At 43.0% G+C, this 21,200-nt stretch overlaps 1 protein-coding gene across 1 annotated transcript in view; it reads left to right on the plus strand.

The window, feature by feature from the left end:
- Positions 1-21,200, plus strand: part of MKX (mohawk homeobox) — a 99,974-nt gene that overhangs the window by 5,400 nt on the left and 73,374 nt on the right. The window contains exons 3-4 of the mRNA XM_075550805.1: positions 12,233-12,386; positions 12,764-13,099. Of these exons, the coding sequence (XP_075406920.1) occupies positions 12,233-12,386; positions 12,764-13,099 (490 nt within the window). The remainder of the gene's footprint in view (positions 1-12,232; positions 12,387-12,763; positions 13,100-21,200) is intronic.

Consider the following 21,200-nt stretch of genomic DNA (forward strand, 5'->3'; position numbering starts at 1 on the left):
CAGTATCTAAATTCCTAAGACCATGGGAAATATGTGTTTTCTGATGGTCTTAGGCGACCCCTGTGAAAGGGTCGCTCGACCCCCAAAGGGGTTGCGACCCACAGGTTGAGAACTGCTGACCTAGAGGGTCTAGTCTCCGAGAAGGCCATCCTGCTTGGTAGAGGGGCAATAAAAGAGGAAGATCCTCCAGATGGATTGATGTAGTAGCTGCCTCAGTGGGTGCATACATAGCAAGGACTGACTGTGAGGTGACACGGGACCACGATTGACGGCAACAACCAGGCATGTGTTAGACATCCGAAACAAATTCTGATTCAGACTCTGTGGAAAACCAAATAAATTACATAAATACTTTCATTTCTAGAGGGCAGGGTGGGGGGTGGGGACGATGATGACAAGAAACTATGATCTGAGTAAAGCTTTTGGTCCCCATAAATTAGACCCTTTGTTTCAAGAGGCAGCAGAGCCATGGTGCTGTAACGATTCCACATGGGGCTGGTCACCAGCAAGGTGGGTCCCTCAAAGCCCCTGCCACTCTAGGGGAGAAAAATGGGGCTTTCTTAGAACCCATGGGAGCCATTCTGCTCTGTCCTCCAGGGTCACAGGGAGTCCGAATGGACTCCATGGCAGTGAGATGGTTGGTGGGGGTGGTCTTGTTTGTTTGTTTGTGAGTAAATTGTTTGAGGGGAGTGACCAAGTCTGATGCCTCTCTGTACCTCCATGTCAAGCCAGTACAGTGATTTCTAGATAACAAAGCACGTCCTTGTCGAGTAATTTCCATGTGGAAAATAGCACTATAAACATCATGGGTCTCTCCAACCGTTTCTTCTGATCATTTGAGTATGTCTTGAAATTTGACCAAAGTGCGATAGCTCATTATCTATATGATGGTTTGCAGAACATTTGTACAAGCATAACTCATTTTATTTGGAAAATCTTTGGAAGTTGTATTGTATGCCTATGGACAAATAGTGTTCCCTTCATTTCTGGCTCTAAATCCTATTTCTTGTTCATTGTAGAAACTACTTATATCCTGTTGCTCATGTCTGTACTAACAAGCTGTTAACGCATGGCTTTATTCCTTAATTATCATAGAATTTTAAGAATTTTTAAAAATTATGGAGATGTAGGTGAAAGAGCAAATTGGTTTTCCACCCAACAATTGGTTCATGTTTGTGTTGTGACATTGACTGCAATCACTATGATATAGCGTTATTTCCATTTCTTCCTCGTATTTATCATTTCTGTTTGTCCTTTTCTGCCTTTTATCCCTCGGAAAATACTGTCCTTGTTTTTGAGCTTGTATGTTTGATTGTTCCAAGGGGCGTGCATCTCCTTGGCGGTAGTGTTTATCTGTAGACCTGTTTAGAGTAAGGTGACTAGATTTTAACATTGGTAAAGCGGGACACCATTGATAAAACTCATATCCTGGGGAAATAGTCATATGGCATCCGAAAACCATATACCCTAGCTTGTCCTGCATTCTTTCAAAAAATCAGGACTTTTTAAAAATGCCACGGGACGGGGGAAACACTGTTAAAAATCAGGACTGTTCCACCAAGAGTAGGACTTTTGGTCACCTTAGTTTAGAGTTTAGATGAAAGTTGAGCTGTGGAGATGATTTCCATCCCTGCCCTGAAGTGTGGCTAAGGGCCAGGTCTGGGGAAGAGGTGTGGGGTGCAACCAATCTCTATAAGACAAGAAAGCCAGTTCTGCTTTAAAATTTTGTGTTTTATTCTACATGTGCTCTTACTCTATCTAGGATTTCCTATTGTGATCCCATTCAAGGCTGTCAACAGCTGACGCTGGGCACCATCTAGTTCTTCTGATCTCAGGGTCCTGAAGCTCATTAGACCTTCGGATTAATTTGTTTCCTTGCTTCTTTGATGTTTTTCACTCTTGTTTTCTCTAGCGAGGCTGAGGCCAATACTTGGACCTCAGATGGTGGATCTAAGACTACAGTTACTACTCATCAAAGCAGGATGTAGAACATTGTCATTTTGGCCTATGCTCCTCCAATGGAGCCTGATGTTCCCGAGACTATGTTCCTGAGTCCTAAGGCACAGCAACTCTTTTCCTTGAGGCATATAGTTGAGTTTTTCATGACTTTGCTTCCAGTGTGCTCTACTACAGTCATGCATATATTTAAGTAAACGCTTATGTAAAACCCCCCTTGATCAAGCCTAGGTGCATTCACGAGTGCAGTTCCACTTACCTTCCTACCTTTGTTCAGCTGGAGTGCCTGTCTATACCCCACTTTGGGATTATTGCTACTGTTATGGCAGCACTGGGGGTGGAATAACATTGACCTGTGTTGCTTTTAACTCTGGTGCCACTCCCAGCGTCTTCCTTTGCCTGAACCATTCATGTTTTATAGTGTAATGCCTTTACCTTTACCCAGTGAAATACCTATGTAGCCACTACTAAATAATTTACCTTCCTTTTCCTTCCCACCTCTGGTAACCATCAAAGAATGTTTCTTTCTGTGTGTAAACTATTTCTTGACTTAAATAAGTTTTATTGGCACATAATTCATGTATCATACAATTCAATACTCCAATCATTTACACTCAACTAGCCGCAAAACAGAGAAAAACAAATGGAAAAGAAAGCAGAAAATATTAAAAACTGGAACCACTTCAAAATGGGTCAAAAGGGAGATCACATGTAAAGGTGTTCAGGTGGAACCTGACTGCATCTGCCGTAATGCGTTCTGCAGAGAGCACAGCGCGTCACCATCCTGGTCTGTGGTCAGGGAGGAGTCACCAGAGGTTTAATTCTCGTGCATTTCCTGTTTGCTTTTTTAAAAAAAAACACAACTGAAACAAGTTAAAACTGAATCAAAAGGGAGATCACATGATAAGATTATTACATTTTAACCTAGCTGTATCTGCCTTAATCAACTTTACAGTGCTTTCTGTAGTGGTTTCATGCCCTATTTGTTCTTTTGAGATGGATAATTTCATCCAGCATGTCGTCCTTTAGGTTCATCCACGTTCTGGGGTGTTCTGTGGCTTCGCCCTTATTCTGGAGCACTGCATAACATTCCATTGTGTCCATGTACCATAGTTTGGTTATCCATCTGCTGATGGCCACTGAGGACATCTCCAACTTTTTGCTATTGGAAATCGTGCAACATGAACATTAGTGTTTATCTGTTCAGGTTATCGGTCTTATTTTGCTAGGCTATCTACCTCGTAATGGAATTGCTGGTTCATATGTTATTTCTCTTCACAACTTGCCAAGTTTTCCGTAGCGGTGGAACTATTTTACAGCCCCAACTGTGTGTGAGAGTTCCTTTCTCTCCACACCCTTGCCAGTATTTGCACTTTTACTTATTTTTGAATTTTACTATTAATGCTGGGGTGAGATGATCTTTCCTCATTATTTTGATTCACATCTCTTTAGCAGAAGTTCTCAACCTGTGGGTTGAGACCCTCTTGGGGGGGTCGAATGACCCTTTCACAGGGGTCGCCCGATTCATAACGGTAGCAAAATTACAGTTATAAAGTAGCAACAAAAATAATTTTATGGTTTCGGGGGGCGTCACCAACACATGAGAAACTGCAATAAAGGGTGGCGGCATGAGGAAGGCTGAGAACCACTGTTTAATGGCTAGTGATTGTGAGCGCACCTTCATGTATTTCTTGGCCACCTGAATGTCTTCTTTGCTGAACTGTCTATTCGTGGCTTCTGCCCATTTTTTAATTAGCTCGTTAGTGTGGTTTTTGTTGTTCTTGATGATGATGCATTGAAGTTTTCTCTAAATTTTAGAGATCAAGGTCTTGTCCAATATGTCATTGCCAACATTGTTTCCCCTGTGAGTTCACTTTTAGCTCTTCTTGGTGACATTTTTGATGTACATAAGTGTTTAAATCTTAGGGGGGGGGGTCTTACTGGTCTAGTTTGTCTTTTGTTAACTTATGCATTACAGATCTGTTGGATAGTCTATTTCTGTGATCTACTAGGACTCCTATCCTTGCACCCATTTTTCTTTGGTAATGTTTGTAGTTTTAAGTTTTACATTTAGGTCTTTAGATCATCTTGAGCTAGTTTTCTTCATGTGACTTTAGACATGTATTCTGTTTCATTTTTCTGCAAATGGATGTCAGTTCCAACATCATTTGTTAAAAGACACCATCTCTCTTTTTTGTTTAATGTTTTCTGCCCTTTGTCAGAGATCAGCTTTCCTTAAGCTGGTAGATTTACTTCTGGGTTCCCAATTCTGTTCCATTGGTCTGTATGTTGGTCATTGGACTAATACTATACTGTTTTGATTTTCGCAACTATGTAGCAGGTTTTGAGGTTCAGATTGTGAGATCTACATAGCTATTCTTCTATAGTGGTGCTTTACTTCTCCAACTTTCTGTTACTTACCACAGAAAGTTGCTGATTAATTTCTCTCTCTTTAAAGAATGATACCGGAATCTGGGTAGTGGTTGTTTTACGTCTCTACATCTGTTGGGCTAGTATTGACAGTATCACAATGTTGTCTTCCTATCCATGAGCCTGGTATATTTTTCCTTTTAACTAGGACTTTTTTGACTCTTAGTGTTTTGTCTCTTTCTTGGTATAGGTCTTTTGTGTCTCTGGTTAGATTATTTCTAAATACTTCCATCTTTTGCATGGTTATTATCAATGACATTGTTTTCCTGGTTACTCCCGTAAGGTTTTCTTTGTTAGTATAGCGGAAACCGACTGATTTTTGTGTTACTTTTGTACCCTGCCAACTTTGCTGAATGCTTCTTGTAGTCTTAGCAGTGTTTTTGTTGATTCTCCGGGATTTTCTACATATGGGATCATCTGCAAATAAAGAGTTTTACTTCTTTGTCAATTTAGATGCCTTTCACGTCTCTTCATTGCCTTACAGCTCTGGCTAAGACTCCCAGTACAATATTGAACCAAGGTGATGATAAAGTGCATCCTTGTTCCCATTCTCAAGGGGAATGCTTTCAGATTCTCACCAATGAACATGATGTCGGCCACTGTTTCTGTATATGCCCGTAACTATTAAAGAATTTTCTCTCGTGTGTTAGGCTGAGTTTTGTAGAGAGAGAAAACCAGTGACACTCTTATATGAATAAGAAATAACTTTATATCAAAAAAGTGATTTTATATTAAGAAAGTGGCCCAGCCTAGTCCAACTGAAGTCCACGAGTCAGATGCTAGCTCGAACCCCCGTCAGACTCACATAGCCGCCAATCAATGCAGCAGGGAGGTGAAGCCAGAAGCTGGGAGACCACAGGCTTGTGGGTGCACTTGCATGTGTCCAAGGTTCAAAGGAACATGGCAGGTCAACCATGGCTCCCAGGTTTGGGGAGCCCCTTGAGTCACTGGCCTCAGGGGGCACACATAGGACCTGGTCACACAGGTGGAACAGGGACAAGAGAAAGAGTCCTCCACAGTGTCTATGATAAAGAGGCCACACCCCTGAGGAGGTGTCATCAGGCTTTGACCTGATTGTTAGATTGGACTTCACTCCTACCTTCCTCAGGTGCAACAAGTTGATTTAAAATCTGACCGTCACACTTCTGTTCCTACTTTGCCGAGCATTTTTCTTTTCTATCAAGAATGTCATATGCCTTTTCTGTACCCTTTGATATGATCATGCGGTTCTTTTTTCTTTTTAAATATGTATATCACATAGATTGTTTTTCTGATAGTGAGCCAACCTTGTCTAACTGGTATGACTTCCAGTTGGTCATGATGTGTTGTTTGTTTTTCCTGTGTTGTTGTTGTTGGGATTCTATTAGCAAGGACTTTGTGGAAAATTTTTGCATTTATGTTTACGAGGGGTATTAGTCTATAATTTCCTTTTTTAGTGGTGTTTTGCTTGGTTTATCGGGGTTATATTTGCTTCATAGAATTAGCACGGGTACATTCTTCCTCTTCTGTGATCTGGAATAGTTTGAGTAGAATGGGTGTCGGCCCTTCTCTAAGGTTTGGTGGATTTCACCAGTGAAGCCATCTGGGATATGACTCTTTTGTTGTGAATCTTTTGTTTTTAAATGACCTTTTGAATTTATTCTTTTTGTGATGGGTCTGCTAAGAATTCCCACCTCAGAGCGTTTTAATTTGGGTGGGTAGTGTGGTTTTAGAAATGGGTCTGTTTCTTTTAGGTTTTCAAGTTTGTTGAAGTACAAGTCTTCGTATATTTTGTTATTAGCCTTTTAATTTCAGTTTATTCTGTCCTTTCTTACAGTGACTTTATGCTTTTTTGCTGTCTTTTTTATGGGTTAAGGTCTACATTTTGGTTCTTTTATGCTGTGCGTGTTTGCTGCTGTAGATTGTCCTCCGAGCCCTGCTTTCATCGTGTCTATGAGATGTCTGTATGTTGTGGTTCATTCTCCTCGCATTCAAGGACTTTCAAATTCATTTTTATCCTATTGCTTAGTCGTTTTTAAGGAGTTTCCATGCATTTGATTTTTTCATCTGAATGTTCTTGCTGAGTTCTAGTTTTATCGCATTGTCATCTAAGAAGATGCATTTTAGTATTCCAAAAATTTTAAATTTATTGAGGCTTGTTTTGTAGTCAAACATTCAGGAGAATGTTCTGTGTGTGTTGGAAGAGTGTATTATGTTATTGCTGAAGGGAGTGCTCTGGGTATGTCTATCTGGTCTAGTTGATTGATTGGGCTCGATTAGTTTTCCTATATCTTTGTTGAGTTTCTTTCCAAGTGCTCTGTCCTTTATGGAAATTATTTTGTTCAAGTCCCAGCTATTCTTGCGGCGTTGTCTCTTTCTCCTCTTAGTTGTGCTGAACCTTGATTTAAGTATTTGGGGCTACTTTCATTGGGTGTGCGGTTATGCGCTATGGTTTTGTTCTCTTGTTCGATTGGCCCATTTGTCCCTGTATAATGTTCCTTCTGATCTCTTTGCTGATTTTTACCTTAGCCTATTTTATCAGAAATTAGTATCACCACTATTATTCTCTTTTGGTTTTCATTTGCTTGGTTGATGTTTTCCATACTTTGAATTTTAACCTTTTTCAGTCTTTGTGTCTTAGATGTATCTCTGGTGGGTTATAGGTGGGTTATAGATGGGTTATAGGTGGGTCCTGCTTGTCTATTTGTCCATTTGGTACTCTGTCTCTTGACTGGTGGGTGCAATCCATTTACATTCAATTTAATTGTCAATAGGTGTAAATCCACTGCTGTCATTTTGCATCGTGTGTGTTGCTAAAGACTTCTTTGCTCAATATATTTTTCTGCACCAAATGATTTTTGTTTATGAATTTTCTTATCATTTCCTTCTTTTCTGTGTTAGCAGTTTGTGGGTGTGGTAGTTACATAAACTGGTGTCAATTTGAGACTTAATTTGGACTTAGGGACTTGATCGGGACTGGGCTGGGATGTTTTCTTCATGTAGAATTACTCTTTAAATTAAGCTCTTTCGTATTACACTTTGTTTCTCTAGTCTACCCGGACTGACACAGTGGGTTTGAACCACTCACCTTGCAGTTAGCAGCCCAATGCTTAAGCTGGTGTCAACAGAGCTCTTTAACAAAGCTTATGTCAGCTGTTACGTATTCAACAATATCCTAGACTGGCCCTTCTGCGTTATCCCAAATGCTTTACTTCGTGGTCCAGAAACGGGACTCAGGTTTCAGAATCAGTTTGTGAACTCGGTGTTTTTGAAGGTGGACAGGGGCCAATGCATCCCTCTGCTGCAATGATTGCTGTCAGTGTGATGAATGTAAACACTCCTGTGAGAGTCGGATGAAAATGGCGTCTTTTTTTTTCATCCAGCTTTTAGAGATTTTGTTCTCTAAGCTTTTGCTATAAAATATGAGGCTATGAAGACTCTGAGTTTGACATTAAAATACTATTCCAGAACCTCCCCTTGGCAAATGAGCCCTGTTACATGTAAATCAGAATTTAGCGAAAACCCGAATGCCAAACTGAAGGACTCCATCGCTGCGATAGGTAGAAAGTTTGAGTTGGTATTTCTGCCTCCAGCGAAAGAGAAGGAATTTGCATTAATTCACCAAGAAAAAAATTGCAATCAAATGATTTACACAAGTTAGTCAACTATTTGTCTGATGTTTGCTGTCAGCTCCCATGAAGATTCACAGCCATGCAACCCTGATGTAAATCTATTAGCAGATCGAGTGCCACTCAAATGGATTGAATTGGGTACCATTCAGACTTAAGAAGTTGAGATTTAGTGTCACACATGCTGTACATTAGCAAACCTTTCTTGGAAATGTCCTGATTTTTGTACTATGTGTGTTTTTTAATGTATCGATTTTGTACATAAATTATATATATATAAACTATTGTAGTATGGCAGGAACTATGAATATGTAAAACATAAGAAAATGTATGGTCCTCATCGTGGATTGAAGTTTGTCCTCTCCATCCCCTACCCTCAATATGTCTACTTGGCTAGACTATGGTCCTCACAATAGTTTGGCAGTCATGTAATACTGTGATCATATTACGCCCAGGATATGATCTGAAGTTAGGAGATTAGGGTGGGATGCCATATAAGGAAGGTTCCCTGGGGTGTGGCCTCAACTCACTGCTATTGAGCCAATCCTAAGGAGCAGAAAAAAGGGACATACTATCACTTAGAAAGATGAGCCAGGGCCTAAGTGGAGGGAGTCTTTATTTCTCATATTAGCACAACTAGATAACTAAGATAGCGCTACATATAAGAAGCTAGAAGCTTATGACATGTAAATGCTTTTCATTTTTCTATTTTAAGATTATAGTGAATTAAGTATGCTCTGTTTATAAATTAGGTGATTATTGTATTTTTATTTTACGAAGAGCTGAATAAGAATTGGACTTTATACGTGGTAGTGATTGTGCTAAGATTTAGAGTTAATTGGAACGATAGGCTGGGTTATTTACTCAATATTCAACTGCTCTTGTATACAAACCTCTTTCTTAAACACATATGAGTGTCCATGAGTTTGTTTCTCTAGTCCACCTGGACTAACACAGGAGCTATCTTGCAAATTTCTTGATACAGATGAGGGATCTCAGTATTTCATCATTTGTTGAAACACTTCAATTGATACTCCATAAATTCCTGGAGTCTTTTATTTTTGCAAACGATTTCAGTGCAGCTTAGACTTCGTCTCTCTTTTTGTTTTAAACTGCTTCTTTCAATACCATCAGTTCTTGATCAGATTCTTCCTCTTGAAATAGTTGAATGTTGACCAGTTCCTGTCAGAACAATGGCTCTGTGTCCTTCCACCTTTATTTGAGTCTCTATTCATTAATCAAGAGTTTGACCGTAGAATCCTTCAGTATTGAAACTGGAAGCTTGATCTTTCTCTCAGTTTGCGACAGGCTTAGTGTATTTATTCCCTTTGGGTTTTCGAGTTCCAGCTTTTAGTACATTTCATTCTGTTCATCGCGTCTTCCATTTTCTTTACAGACCGCACGTTTCACAGTTTCTTCTGACATCCACTTTGATCTTCGTTCCTGTCTCTCTGCTGATGCTTGGCTTTCTCCATATGTGATTGTCTTGTTCTCATCCCACAACTCATCTGGTCTTGGATCATTAGTATTCAGAGCATCAGTCTGCTCATAAGATGGCCTATAAATTCAGGTGACATCTATTCACAGTCATATTTTGGCTCTCTTGTATGTATTTTAATTTTCTCCCCTTTCTGCCTGAACTTGCATATGCGCAATTGATGATCCCTTCCACAGTCAGCCTGTGGCCTTGTTTCGGCTGATGCTACTGAACTTTCCCATCATCTCTTCCTAGAGATGTAGTCAATTTGATTCCTGTGGATTCCGTCTGGTGAGGCCCATGTGCATACTCACCCTTATGTTGTTGAAAGGGATATTTGCCATGAAGAAGTCCTTGTTCCTACAAAATTCCATCATGCGATCTCCATGTTGCTTCTATCAACAAGACCATATTTTCCAATCACTGATCCTTCCCCTTTGATTCCAACTTTCACGTTCTTATCACAAATAATTCTTGGAGTATCTTAATTACATATTTGATCAATTTCAGACTGAAGAAGTTAGTTGAGTTTTTCAAATTCTTCATCAGTAGTTTTAGTTGTCGATACGTACATATGAGTACTAGTACTGACTGAACGTCTTTGTAGGAGTAACGATAGGACACTGGCACAGACAGCACTGCACGCTCAGGTAAATCTTGAGATGTTCTTTGTGATGATGGACGTGACCCCATTCCTCTTGAGTTTGTCGTTGCTGGCATAGGCAGCCATCGGACTGTCCTTGTCAAAATGCCCATACCAATCCATCTCTGTTCACATTATAGTGCCTAACAGACTGGTCTTTATGCACACTCTTTTAAATTTTATGTGACTATATAGAATAATATAAAATATGTAATTATATGTTTGTACCGATATTTTAGAATCAACCTCAAGTGCCATTTTAGCTTCTAGAACTGGGATCCTCAAACTTTTTAACATGGGGCCAGTTCACTGCCCCTCAGATCCATTGGAGGGCTGGACTATAGTTTTAAAAAAAACTATGAACAAATTCCTATGCACACTGCACATATCTGATTTTGAAGTAAGAAAATAAATGGGGCAAAAACACCCAGCGGGCCAGATAAATGTCCTCGGTGTGCTGCATGTGGCCCGTGGGCCATAGTTTGAGGACGCCTGCTCCAGAACAATAGTCCTCAACCTTCCTAATACCGTGACTTTCATACAGTTCCTCATGTTGTGGTGACCCCCAACCATAAAATTATTTTTGTTGCTACTTCATAACTGTAATTTTGCTACTGTTATGAATCAGGCGACCCCTGTGAAAGGGTCATTCGACCCCCAAAGGAGTGGCGACCCACAGGTTGAGAACCACTGCGCTAGAAGCTTTTAAAAATTGAAGTAATTTTTCTGTGGTTTGCAGTGTTTTCCTTGTCTTTGTTTTCCCCCATCACACCTTTGCTTGGGAAATTCATGACTCTGAGCTTCAACAGGGATGTCCTTTGGCTTCTTCGTCTTATTCTTGAGTGATATAAATAATTTATCGTTGACTACCTAGTCAGCTCCTCTTCTTATAACCCACTCCTTGATGGCGCTTTCCTAAGGTTGGTCCTGCATTTCATGTCTTCTTGCCTTCTCTCACAGGGTCAACTATCGCCTCTGTGCACTTGATGCCAAAATCGAGTCTCTCTGACTTTCCCAGGCACACACTTTGATTTTCTTGAAAGCTATTTTCCCTGGATACTCTTGTAGTGCCTCGCATTAAACTGTCCCCTAACCAAATATGCCCCAAATGAGACGATTTGCCCTAGAAAAAGGGTACCACTCCACTTCTCTTATCAGAGCCCTGGTGGCATCATGGTTAAGTTCTTGGTTGCTGACTGAAAGGTGGGTGGTTCAAATCCACCCAGTGACCGGGAGAACGACCAAACGATCTGCTCCCTTCAAGATGACAGCCCAGAAACGCCCCTGAGGCAGCCCTGCTTCCTCACATGGTGTCGCTACCAGTCAGAAACGACCCTTCTCTTGATTACACAGGTTGATGGATAGTTAGCTCTTTGCTCTTTCTCCACTGTCTCTTGAATTCTGATCTGTATTTGTTCCTGTGCCCTCTTCACTGTGAGTACCCACTTTACCCGGAATGTTCTGTGCTTCCGCTAAAGCCTGCGTTAAATTTCTCACAAGCTCTTGAGTCATATTGGAAGTAATCCCTTCTTCCTGTGTATTCCTGCATCATTTTGTTTTAGTGGCTCTTAGGCCATTTATCCCGTTTTTGTTTTCTTCCTTTATGAGAACATTTTGGATTCTATGGCATCTCTCTCATTAAGGATTTCTAGTGATGCAAACAGTTAAGCGCTCGTTGCTAACTGAAGAGCTGATCATGAGAACCTAGCAAACAGCTCTGTAGGACCTGGCTTGATGGTCTGATCCCAGAGAGATGAAGCCAAGAAAGCCCTATGCCGCAGTTCTGCTGGGTGGCCTGGGGTCGAAGAGTCAAAACGACTCAGTGGCAACCAACCAAAAAATGCCACCATCCTTTCTTCCTTACCGGACTGACATTTTATTGATGGGAAACCCTTTAAAATGTATTCTGATAACGCAATCAATGCCCGACTGCCATGCCAAGTGCTCGGTCTGCCTGTTAAGTGAGTCCGGATGACCAGTCGCCATTGAGCCCTGAGCAGACAGCCTGGTCAGAGAGATGCCGGGAAAAGCTCGGATCCTTCAGGCGTAGTAACCATGTGATGTATTATTATTACTATTTTTTCATGTGTTGTTAATAAAAAATAATAACTCTTTTAGGTGTCAAACTGGTTTGCCAATGCGAGACGTCGGCTTAAGAATACGGTCCGCCAGCCAGACTTAAGCTGGGCGTTGAGAATAAAATTGTACAACAAGTATGTCCAAGGGAACGCCGAGCGGCTTAGTGTGAGCAGCGACGACTCGTGCTCTGAAGGTGTGTTCGTGTTTTCTTTGCTTCGTGTTGGGCGCGAGAAGGTCACCACACTTGCTGTTTTTAGGGCTAAGCCCACTGAATAGTGTGGTATACAAGGAGGGCGCGTTGTATGGCCTGAGGTCACTTCGCTGTTCCAGGACTGTCCGCGACCCGCAGAAGGATGGCCTTTCCCTGTAGTCTATGGATTGACGCGGTGTCAGAATAGTGTGCAGGGAAATCCCCTAGAATCTCTGCTCCCGTTTGCCTGAAAATTAATCCCGAATACCAAGGATAGCCCTATACACTTTCAAGATTTCCCCCCATGTTTAATGGTTAAAAATGACAGTGGAGGGACTGGGTGACAGAATCTACTGCCCCGTGGCATGTGTCTCCTGCAGATGGCGAGAATCCGCCCCGGAAGCACATGGCCGAAGGGGCCTACACCAAGCCAGGTCACCACCCGGCGCTGCAAAGCCAGAGCTCGGTGATCCAGACCGGAGCGAGGCCGGGCTCCAGCGCAAGCGAGGACTACGTGTCGCCCCCCAAGTACAAGAGCAGCTTGTTGAACCGCTACCTTAATGACTCCTTGAGGCACGTCATGGCCACCAACGCCGCCATGATGGGGAAAACAAGGCAGAGACACCATTCGGGCTCCTTTAGCTCCAATGAATTTGAGGAAGAGCTGGTGTCCCCCTCGTCCTCGGAAACGGAAGGCAACTTCGTCTACCGCACGGGTGAGTCCACTTTTTATAGTCAGCATGACCTTGCCGCCGTGAAAGCAGAATGAAAGCTGCAGCCGGGGGCGGGGGGGGGGGGGGGGGGGCGATGGGGGGGGCACTGTTTTCACAAGGACACAGATGCGATTTTTACTGCTTTGGTATCAGGTTATGTGTAGGTTGTGCCCTCACCGCACGTCAAAGCTCTCATTTCTTAGCCGAGGGGGTTTGGTCGACACTGGGACATTTGCGTTCTTAGTGCTAATGATAAGGGCTTTCGCTCTTTGATGGATATTTTTCTTCTTCCTGGTGTACTGTCTCAGAGAAGGTGTATTGGCTTCTGGCAATATAGTATAATGGAGGAATGCCCCGGAGTCTATAGAGCCAGACAGGCAAATACTGTGTATTTTCTCGTGGGTTCTTTGATTGCTAATGGTGATAGGAAATGAACAGGGCTTTCCTGCAAGGGAAAAATAGGTCCAACTCCATGTTGCTGTGGGGACTGTGCTCGGGGTCCTGGAAAGCACAAGCAGAGCCGACAGAGAGTCTTGAACTTGTGACTTTCCCACTTGCTCAAACCGTTGGGCTACAGGTTTGGTAAGCATTTCGAGCTTGACTGGTTCTCAGAGCTTCGCTGCTGTAGAGTGCTGGAACACGTTCCTTAGGAACGAGAGGTACGCAGGGCCTACTTTTTAGTAAACATAGAGCCCGCTCTAACATTGGCAACGAGATGGAGAACTTCGGCTCTGGAAATAACTTCAGAAAACCTCGAGCCCAGCCACCTCTGTCAGCGAGAAGGGCGTCCCGGCCACGAACACGATGGCGCCCGTCCTTCAGAGTTTCTCTGTAGCTGCCCTGCCCCAAAAGATAGGATGATAAATGGCTACATACAAATTATAAAAGAAACCTCACTAGGAAATAAGTGTCAGTAAAATAAAGGGTCATATTTTTTAAAAAGATAGGAATGCCACTACTTTGGGAAATTATTGTTATGACCACTGCGCCGACCATTATTTCTTGGGTACTCACCATGTCCCAGGCCTTGTGCTAAGCACCGTGCACTTGGTCCTATGTTTAGTTCTCCTGCTGTGGAGAAACTTCATCTTCCAGCAATCCGTTGTTGTAGGGGGTCAGAATTTGGTCCGCTCAATGCACGTTGAGGTTACCTTGCCAGAAATCTGATTTGCACGTGTTTACAGAACGTGTGCTAGACAGGTGATCAATGAGGGCTCAGAGCGAAGCTCAATTCCTATTTTAAAGTTTTCAAATTAACCCCACCTTCTCTTCGCACCCCCAACTCTAACAATAAAAACACTCCAACCTGTAGAAGTGGCCTGCTAAGTGGCCTTCCCACTGCAAGTTCTGAAGATGGGACCCAGCAGAACTGGGAGCTGCTTCAGAGCTTTAGGAATGCTTCTTTCCAGACATCAGAAAATAGTTTTTTTAAGAGATGAAGATAAAATGGAAAAGGTAAAATAGAAAGCTGGAACGTAGACAAGTGTTTGCAAATCAAGAGTTGACTTGTTGAATGCAAAAACAGAATAAACAAATGAGTTATGAGAAAGAAGGCCTAGCAAACACGTAATTATTTGTGAAAAAGATTTATTTTTTAATTGTGGTGAAGCAGCATGCATACTTGCTGAGCAATGTGGGTGATCGTGCACCTCAAGTACATTGGGGTACATGCACATTAAATTACAGAGTCTTACATGGAAAGATGTAAAAGACTAATTCACTCGGGGGGAGATATGAAGACATTTAGAGTCAATTCGTTACCTCCAAATCTGATTAGCATCATTGTGAAGGGTTTGTTGTTGTTGTTGTTGTTGTTGTTCAAACTTTGAAGAAATGGCTAATATGTTTTATAAAGATTCTACAGCACGTGAAAATATGGGAAGCATTCCGGATTTGCAAAATAAAAATGCTATTCTAATTCCAAACCAGATTAAGATAGCATAAAAGTTCACTTTTTTTACTTATTGTAATACTGGCTATGAACCAATATGAGTAATACTGATAATATAATGTTACATGAAAATGTAATTGAAAATGATAAAAACGCTGAATATAATTTTGATGAGACATTTGTGGACGAAACTAAGAAATTATTTTGGGCCAGGGGAGTTAACTTTGATGAGATGAGGTAACTGGAGGTCTGTTTTATAAAAAGACAAAGATTAATAAAATTCTTTGTTGCCCAGTCAAAACAAAGTCTACAAAAATACGCCTGCAAAACTCACCCGAGGTGGTGAGTCTTGTAGAAATACTCTTTTCAAAGGTAGCAAAATAGAACGTCCAGGAGGGACCAGTGTGCTTTCACAGTGAGTGCGCTTCAAAGTTGAGCGTCCCCGCCGTTTATTTTTATTAGTGCATTCCAGATGCACTTGGTCCATATTGCGGACTACTCCTTTGCCAAGTTTATTTTTAAATAAAACTACTTTATTATTATTAGTTTAAGTTATGCAAGCACCCAAAAGGCAACCTAGCCATGTAACCTTCTGTATTTTCGTTTTTGTTTTTCATGCATGTTTATGAGTTTACCCCCCAAAAAGTCGTTTTTATTGGCATTTGTGAGTGGAGCACTAACACTGGCTGGTGGTCTAAGACTAGTCTGCGAAGTTATAGACTGAAACAATAGATGGCTGTTGTCTGTGGAGTCAGAGGGACAATCTTGCTTGCTCCATGTCTAGCCGACGTACCACACATGCACGTGTCATAGAATGGGGGGGTTGAGATCAGTGCGTGCCCTGTAACTGCTATGATTTCCTCTGGCTTGACAAGTTTATTCTGAATTCCTTCTGGTTGTAACTTCCTTCATCTAAATAAAAATCTTCAAAGTCTGCTATGAGCAGTGCCTACCCACTTCAACCAGAAAAACCAAACCCACGACCACGGAGTCAGTTCTGACTCATGAAGTTTGCTAACCTCATTTTGCTCCTGAGGGCCAGCGGATGGGTTTGGACTGTGGACTTTGCAGTTAGCAGTGCAGAGCCTGAATCACCAGCCCCTTTACCCTCCTGGAGGCAGTGGCAAATAGTATCGAAATGTTAACATTGAAATTCTTTTTGACTCCTGGATACTTACTAGCGGCTTGCCTTTGCAGAAAGAGTATGACCATTTATTCAGCTTTTGAGAAAGGGTTGCTACCCTAAAGTGCATTTCATTAGTTATCTGCACTCAAACACCAAATCAAAGAGTCAGTGTGTGGGAAGAAAATGTTCATTGGATTCTATTTCACTTGTGTTAAATTCTATGTGATAGAAACGTGCTAGAGTATAAAGCAGTAATTCCAGTTGAAGCTGTATTAGAAGGCAGCAAAGCAGATAACAAAAAAATAGTTTTGCTTGTTTTGTGTGGACTTTGAGTCTCTCTCTAATACCAATTTTTGGCATCATGCCAGGCGCATAGTAGGCTCTCGACAAAAACTGTCAGAACATTTCTGACAGTGGTAGTTACACCATTAAAAAATGCCATTGTGGGGTGGGGGGGCGGGATGAGCTGATACCAAGGGCTCAACTAGAGAGAAAATGTTTTGAGAAGGATGATGGCAACATATGTACAAATGTTGACACAATGGATGGATGGATTGTGATAAGAGCTGAAAGAGCCCCCAGTAAAATGATTTTTTTTAAAAAAAGCTGTTGCTTCCAAATTTAAAAGCGATCCTCTAGGAAATTCCGTCACTTGGCATCCTCTGTTGAGTTAATTGGTTGAAACCTAAATCTAAATCAAATTAATTGGTCTAAATCGAAATCATTTTCATTTACATTAGATTTTTGTTATGTTAGACACAATGAGGCACAGTGGAGCTGACTGCCGTTTCCAAGACGGCACGTCTTTCAGAAGCACAGCGCCACATCCATCTTACACGGACCTTCAGTTAGCAGCCAGATGTGCTAATGGAGTTTGCCCGGTGTTAGGTTCAACTCCAAGCCTCTGCCATCGAGTCCAGCCTGACTGACGCACCTCTGTGTAGTTCCTAAGGCAGACAGCGCTGACTCACTTTCAAGGAGCATCTGGTAGGTTTGAGCCCCTGCTTTGGGGCCCACAGCCCAACACTCCGCCAGCAGTGCCACCAGGCCCGCTTAGCAGACGATCATCTTCAGGTTTTGGTGGGAGTGCGTTCCTGTTACCATCTGAGGCCTAGAAGGGTCCTTTTTCAGCAGGGACAGGGTGGGACTCCAGCCATAACAAACCCAGGTCTACTCCAGGTGGCATGAGGCTCAGAGTAGAACTGTGATCGGCAGGGGTTTCCAAGGCTGACTTTTCCGAAGTAGGTCACCAGGCCTTTCCTCTGAGGTGCTTCTGGATGAGCTCAGGCCTCCATCCTTGGGACTAGCAGCCTGGTCCATGAACCACTTACACAACCCAGAACTCCTACCACTCACGATGCCAAGTAAGTTCTAGAATACATGAGTGTGCAGGGAGAGAGAGAAGAAAAAAGAAGCACATCTTCTCATGGGGTTATCATTTGCCAAGAGATCGTTCCAAAATGACCTTTGTCAGCCTCCCAAACTGGCTGTCTACTTCCCAGGGCCTCCATGCTCACAGTGCCTTGGTTTGTTCCAACTCTCCAGCCAATGGCAGGCCAGCCAAGTGGACTCTCCTTCCCAGATGGTCCCGTGCACCAACTACTAAGTGTGTTTTTATCTCAAAGTCCTCGTTTCTTCTGAGATATTGACCTGCATCCGCTGTAGAGAAAGTCAATCTGAGGAACTCACAGGAACATAGACACTCCACCTATAGGCTTGCGATGAGCCTCAAGGACTCACTGCTGACAAGTCGATGCCAACTCATGGTGATGCTGTAGGACAGGGGCTGACTGCCCTGTGGATTTCTGAGACTGTAACTCTTTACAGGAATAGCAAACCTCATTATCCTCTCACGGAGCGGCGTGTGGTTTCGAACTGCTGACCTTGTGGTTAGCAGTCCAAGGAGTAGCCAATTTGCCTCCAGCGATCCTCTGTGACATACCAAAATTCAAAACCAAGCTCACTGCCTTCGGGTCGATGCCAACTCATAGTGACTATTGGACAAGTTAGAGCAGTCCCTGTGAGTTTCTGAGACTGTAACTCTTTTTTTTTTTTCTTTTTCAAATCATGTTATTGGGGGCTCGTACAACTCTTATCACAGTCCATCCATCCATCCATTGTGTCAAACACATTTGTACATTTGTTGCCCTCGTCATTCTCAAAACCTTTTCTCTCTAGTTGAGCCCTCGGTATCAGCTCCTCATTTTCCCCTCCTTCCCTATTACCCCCTCCCTTAAGAACACTTGATAAATCACTCTTCTGTCATATCTTACACTGTCTGACACCTCTCTTTACCCACTTTTCTGTTGTCCTTGTGATCAATTCCTCCTTTCTACCCCACCTTCCCCTTCCCCTCCCCCTCCTGGTATTGCTACTCTCAGCACTGGTCCTGAGAGGTTTATCTGTCCTGGAGTCCCTGTGTTTCCAGTTCTTATCTGTACCAGTGTATATCCTCTGGTCTAGCTGGCTTTGTAAGGTAGAATTGGAATCATGATAGTTGGGGGAGGGGGGAGGAAGCATTAAAGAACTAGAGGAAAGTTGTATGTTTCATCGTTGCTATACTGATCGCTGACTGACTTATCTCCTCCCTGTGACCGCGACCCTTCTGTAAGAGGATACCCGGTTGTCTACAGATAGGCTTTGGGTCTCCACTCTGCACTCCCCCTCGTTCACAATGATTTGATTTTTTGTTCTTTGATGCCTGATCCCATTGACACCTCGTGGTCACACAGGCTGGTGTGCTGCTTCCATGTGGGTTTTGTTGCTTCTCAGCTAGATGACTGCTTGTTTGTCCTCAAGTCTTTAAGACCCCAGACACCATGCCTTTTGATAGCCGGTCACCATCAGCTTTCTTCACCACATTTGCTTATGCACCCGCTTTGTCTTCAGCGATCTTGTCAGGAAGGTGAGCTTCATGGAATGCCAGGTTAATAGAACAAAGTGTTCTTGCAGTGAGAGAGTACTTGAGTGGAGGCCCAGTGTCCATCTGCTACCTTAATACTAACCCTATAAATTATGCACATTTACCGATCATCATGTGTATATATATTTACATGCGTACATGCTTGTATTTAGACCTCTGTAGGAAGCCTTGTCTATCTCTCATGGAGCAGCTGTTGATTTCGAACTGCTGACCTTGTGAATCACAGCCCAATGAGTAACCACAACATGTCTTCAAGGCTCCTATTAGATGACCCTAATTCAGGGTGGTGGTAGGCATTTTCAGAGCACGGGGGGTCCTGTGGGATGAAGCTGAGGCTCTCTGCCCCTATGAATATTAAGAGCCTCAGAAACCCTGTGAAGGGTGGACTCCGGACTAGTGGGTTTGATTTTAGGCAATTGAACAAGACAGAGTATATATTATAAGTAGTAAAATCGAGGCATGTTAGCAAGCTAGACAAACCAAGGGTGTTGTCTGGGATTTCATCTTCCTGCCTCAAATAGTTTCTTTGGAGAAATGAATTCTTCAGTGTGAAACAACTGGTCCAATGTAAGTACGCTTCTGGAAGACACCGCATTCCTTGCACCTATAGAGATGTCCAGGAAGAGCCACTGCCCACAGGCCCTGCTCTGGGCTCAGTCCACGGAGCAGAGGAAGATGCCTGGGAAGTCACCCCTAATTGAGCTCTTCTGGCCTTGTCAGGGTGTGGCATCTGGAAGGGAGCTTCCGGAAAGCCTCTATGGGAGTCGGGGCTTGAGCTGGGTCCAGAGCCAGCCATTCAGAAACCCTGGGTGAGGGGAGGGTATCTGTCTGTGGCCGTGCTGAGTTCCTCTTTAGGGGGTTGATTGTAAGCCGACTTCAGACATGCTTTCTTCTCTTTTCTTTTCCTTCATGTGCCTGTCGCTTCCTTGTCTTTAGTGAAAGAATTAGGTCTTGCCATTTTGCATTATTCCAGGGGTTCTCTTCCTGACCCACACTGTGGTGGGCGCTGTGTTCCAGACTAGGATCGTAAAACCTGGCCAGCCCCGTTCGTGACATTGAAAGCGTCCTTGGAGGCACAGCCAAGCCCTTGTCTTGTATCATTACTTACAACCGCACCTCAGTTATCAAACACCGGCCGGGAGCGAGGCCTTATGGCAAGTGTCATTTTCCAGATAGAATTTTCAGTGGGCATTCCGAATCTGAAAATTTGGAAATGTCTGCCCTCCCAAACTTTTGACCTCCAGCACAACATCTGGGATGTGCCAGGGTATTCCTGTCTACGCTGCCTCTTCTCCTAGTTTCCTTTAGACCAGCCTAGCCTTTCAGACGAGCCCTAAACCTGCCCCCAACTCCTTTTGAGAAGAGAGAGGCATCTTTTTGATAGCCCTTCCTTACAGAGTCTTTCCTGATAACACGCCTCTTAAGTAAGACTTACAGAGACCCCGCCTCTGGACCTGTGCGAAGTTGATAGAGCGTGTGACGCGGTGAGGGCTCCTCTGGCCACCACAGCTTCTTCAGCAGTACTGTCAAGGCCAGCGGTGGCAAACACATCGGCCAGGCTTATTTCTGACCTCCAAATGGAGTTGTTTTTGTTCGAACATTAGCTTTTCTTTGTGGAGTCCCTTGCCAAATCTAAATGAATTTGCATGCGTGTTCCACCCACTGTTGAGCAGTGAAAAATGTATGACGGATTAAAAATAGAAAAGGAACACTGGCTCCTTCAGGAGTAGCTGTTCATTTACTTGTCTTCATTTATTATGGCGCTGATGATGACCTGGTATTGTACATGCGCCTGAAGAAGCCTGCCGGCAGATGCTCAGCCACACAGCTCCTTTCAGCCGTCGGGCTCAGAAACAAAGAAAGTGTCAGGGGCAGTTTGGGTGAGCAAATGTACCAACTTTTTAAGGCCATGTTTGGTCCCGACACTTTGGTCCTTTTAACACTGTGTGTCCTTCATGTGAGAGCTGAGAAAGACAGCAAAATACACTTCACGTCTGTCTGAATGTAGACAAGCTGTTTTCTGACATGTTGCTGCCGCCTCCCATCTCTTCCTCTGGGCCGGTCTTTGCCACCTTGTGTAATATTAAAAGCTCTTTGAGGCGCCGAAATGGCGTTTTATTAATTTTTTATAGTCCCCGAAGCACTCAGGACAGTGTCTTTCACA

Source organism: Tenrec ecaudatus, chromosome 5 (genome assembly GCF_050624435.1).
Source record: "Tenrec ecaudatus isolate mTenEca1 chromosome 5, mTenEca1.hap1, whole genome shotgun sequence".
Classification (NCBI taxonomy): Eukaryota; Metazoa; Chordata; class Mammalia; order Afrosoricida; family Tenrecidae; genus Tenrec; species Tenrec ecaudatus.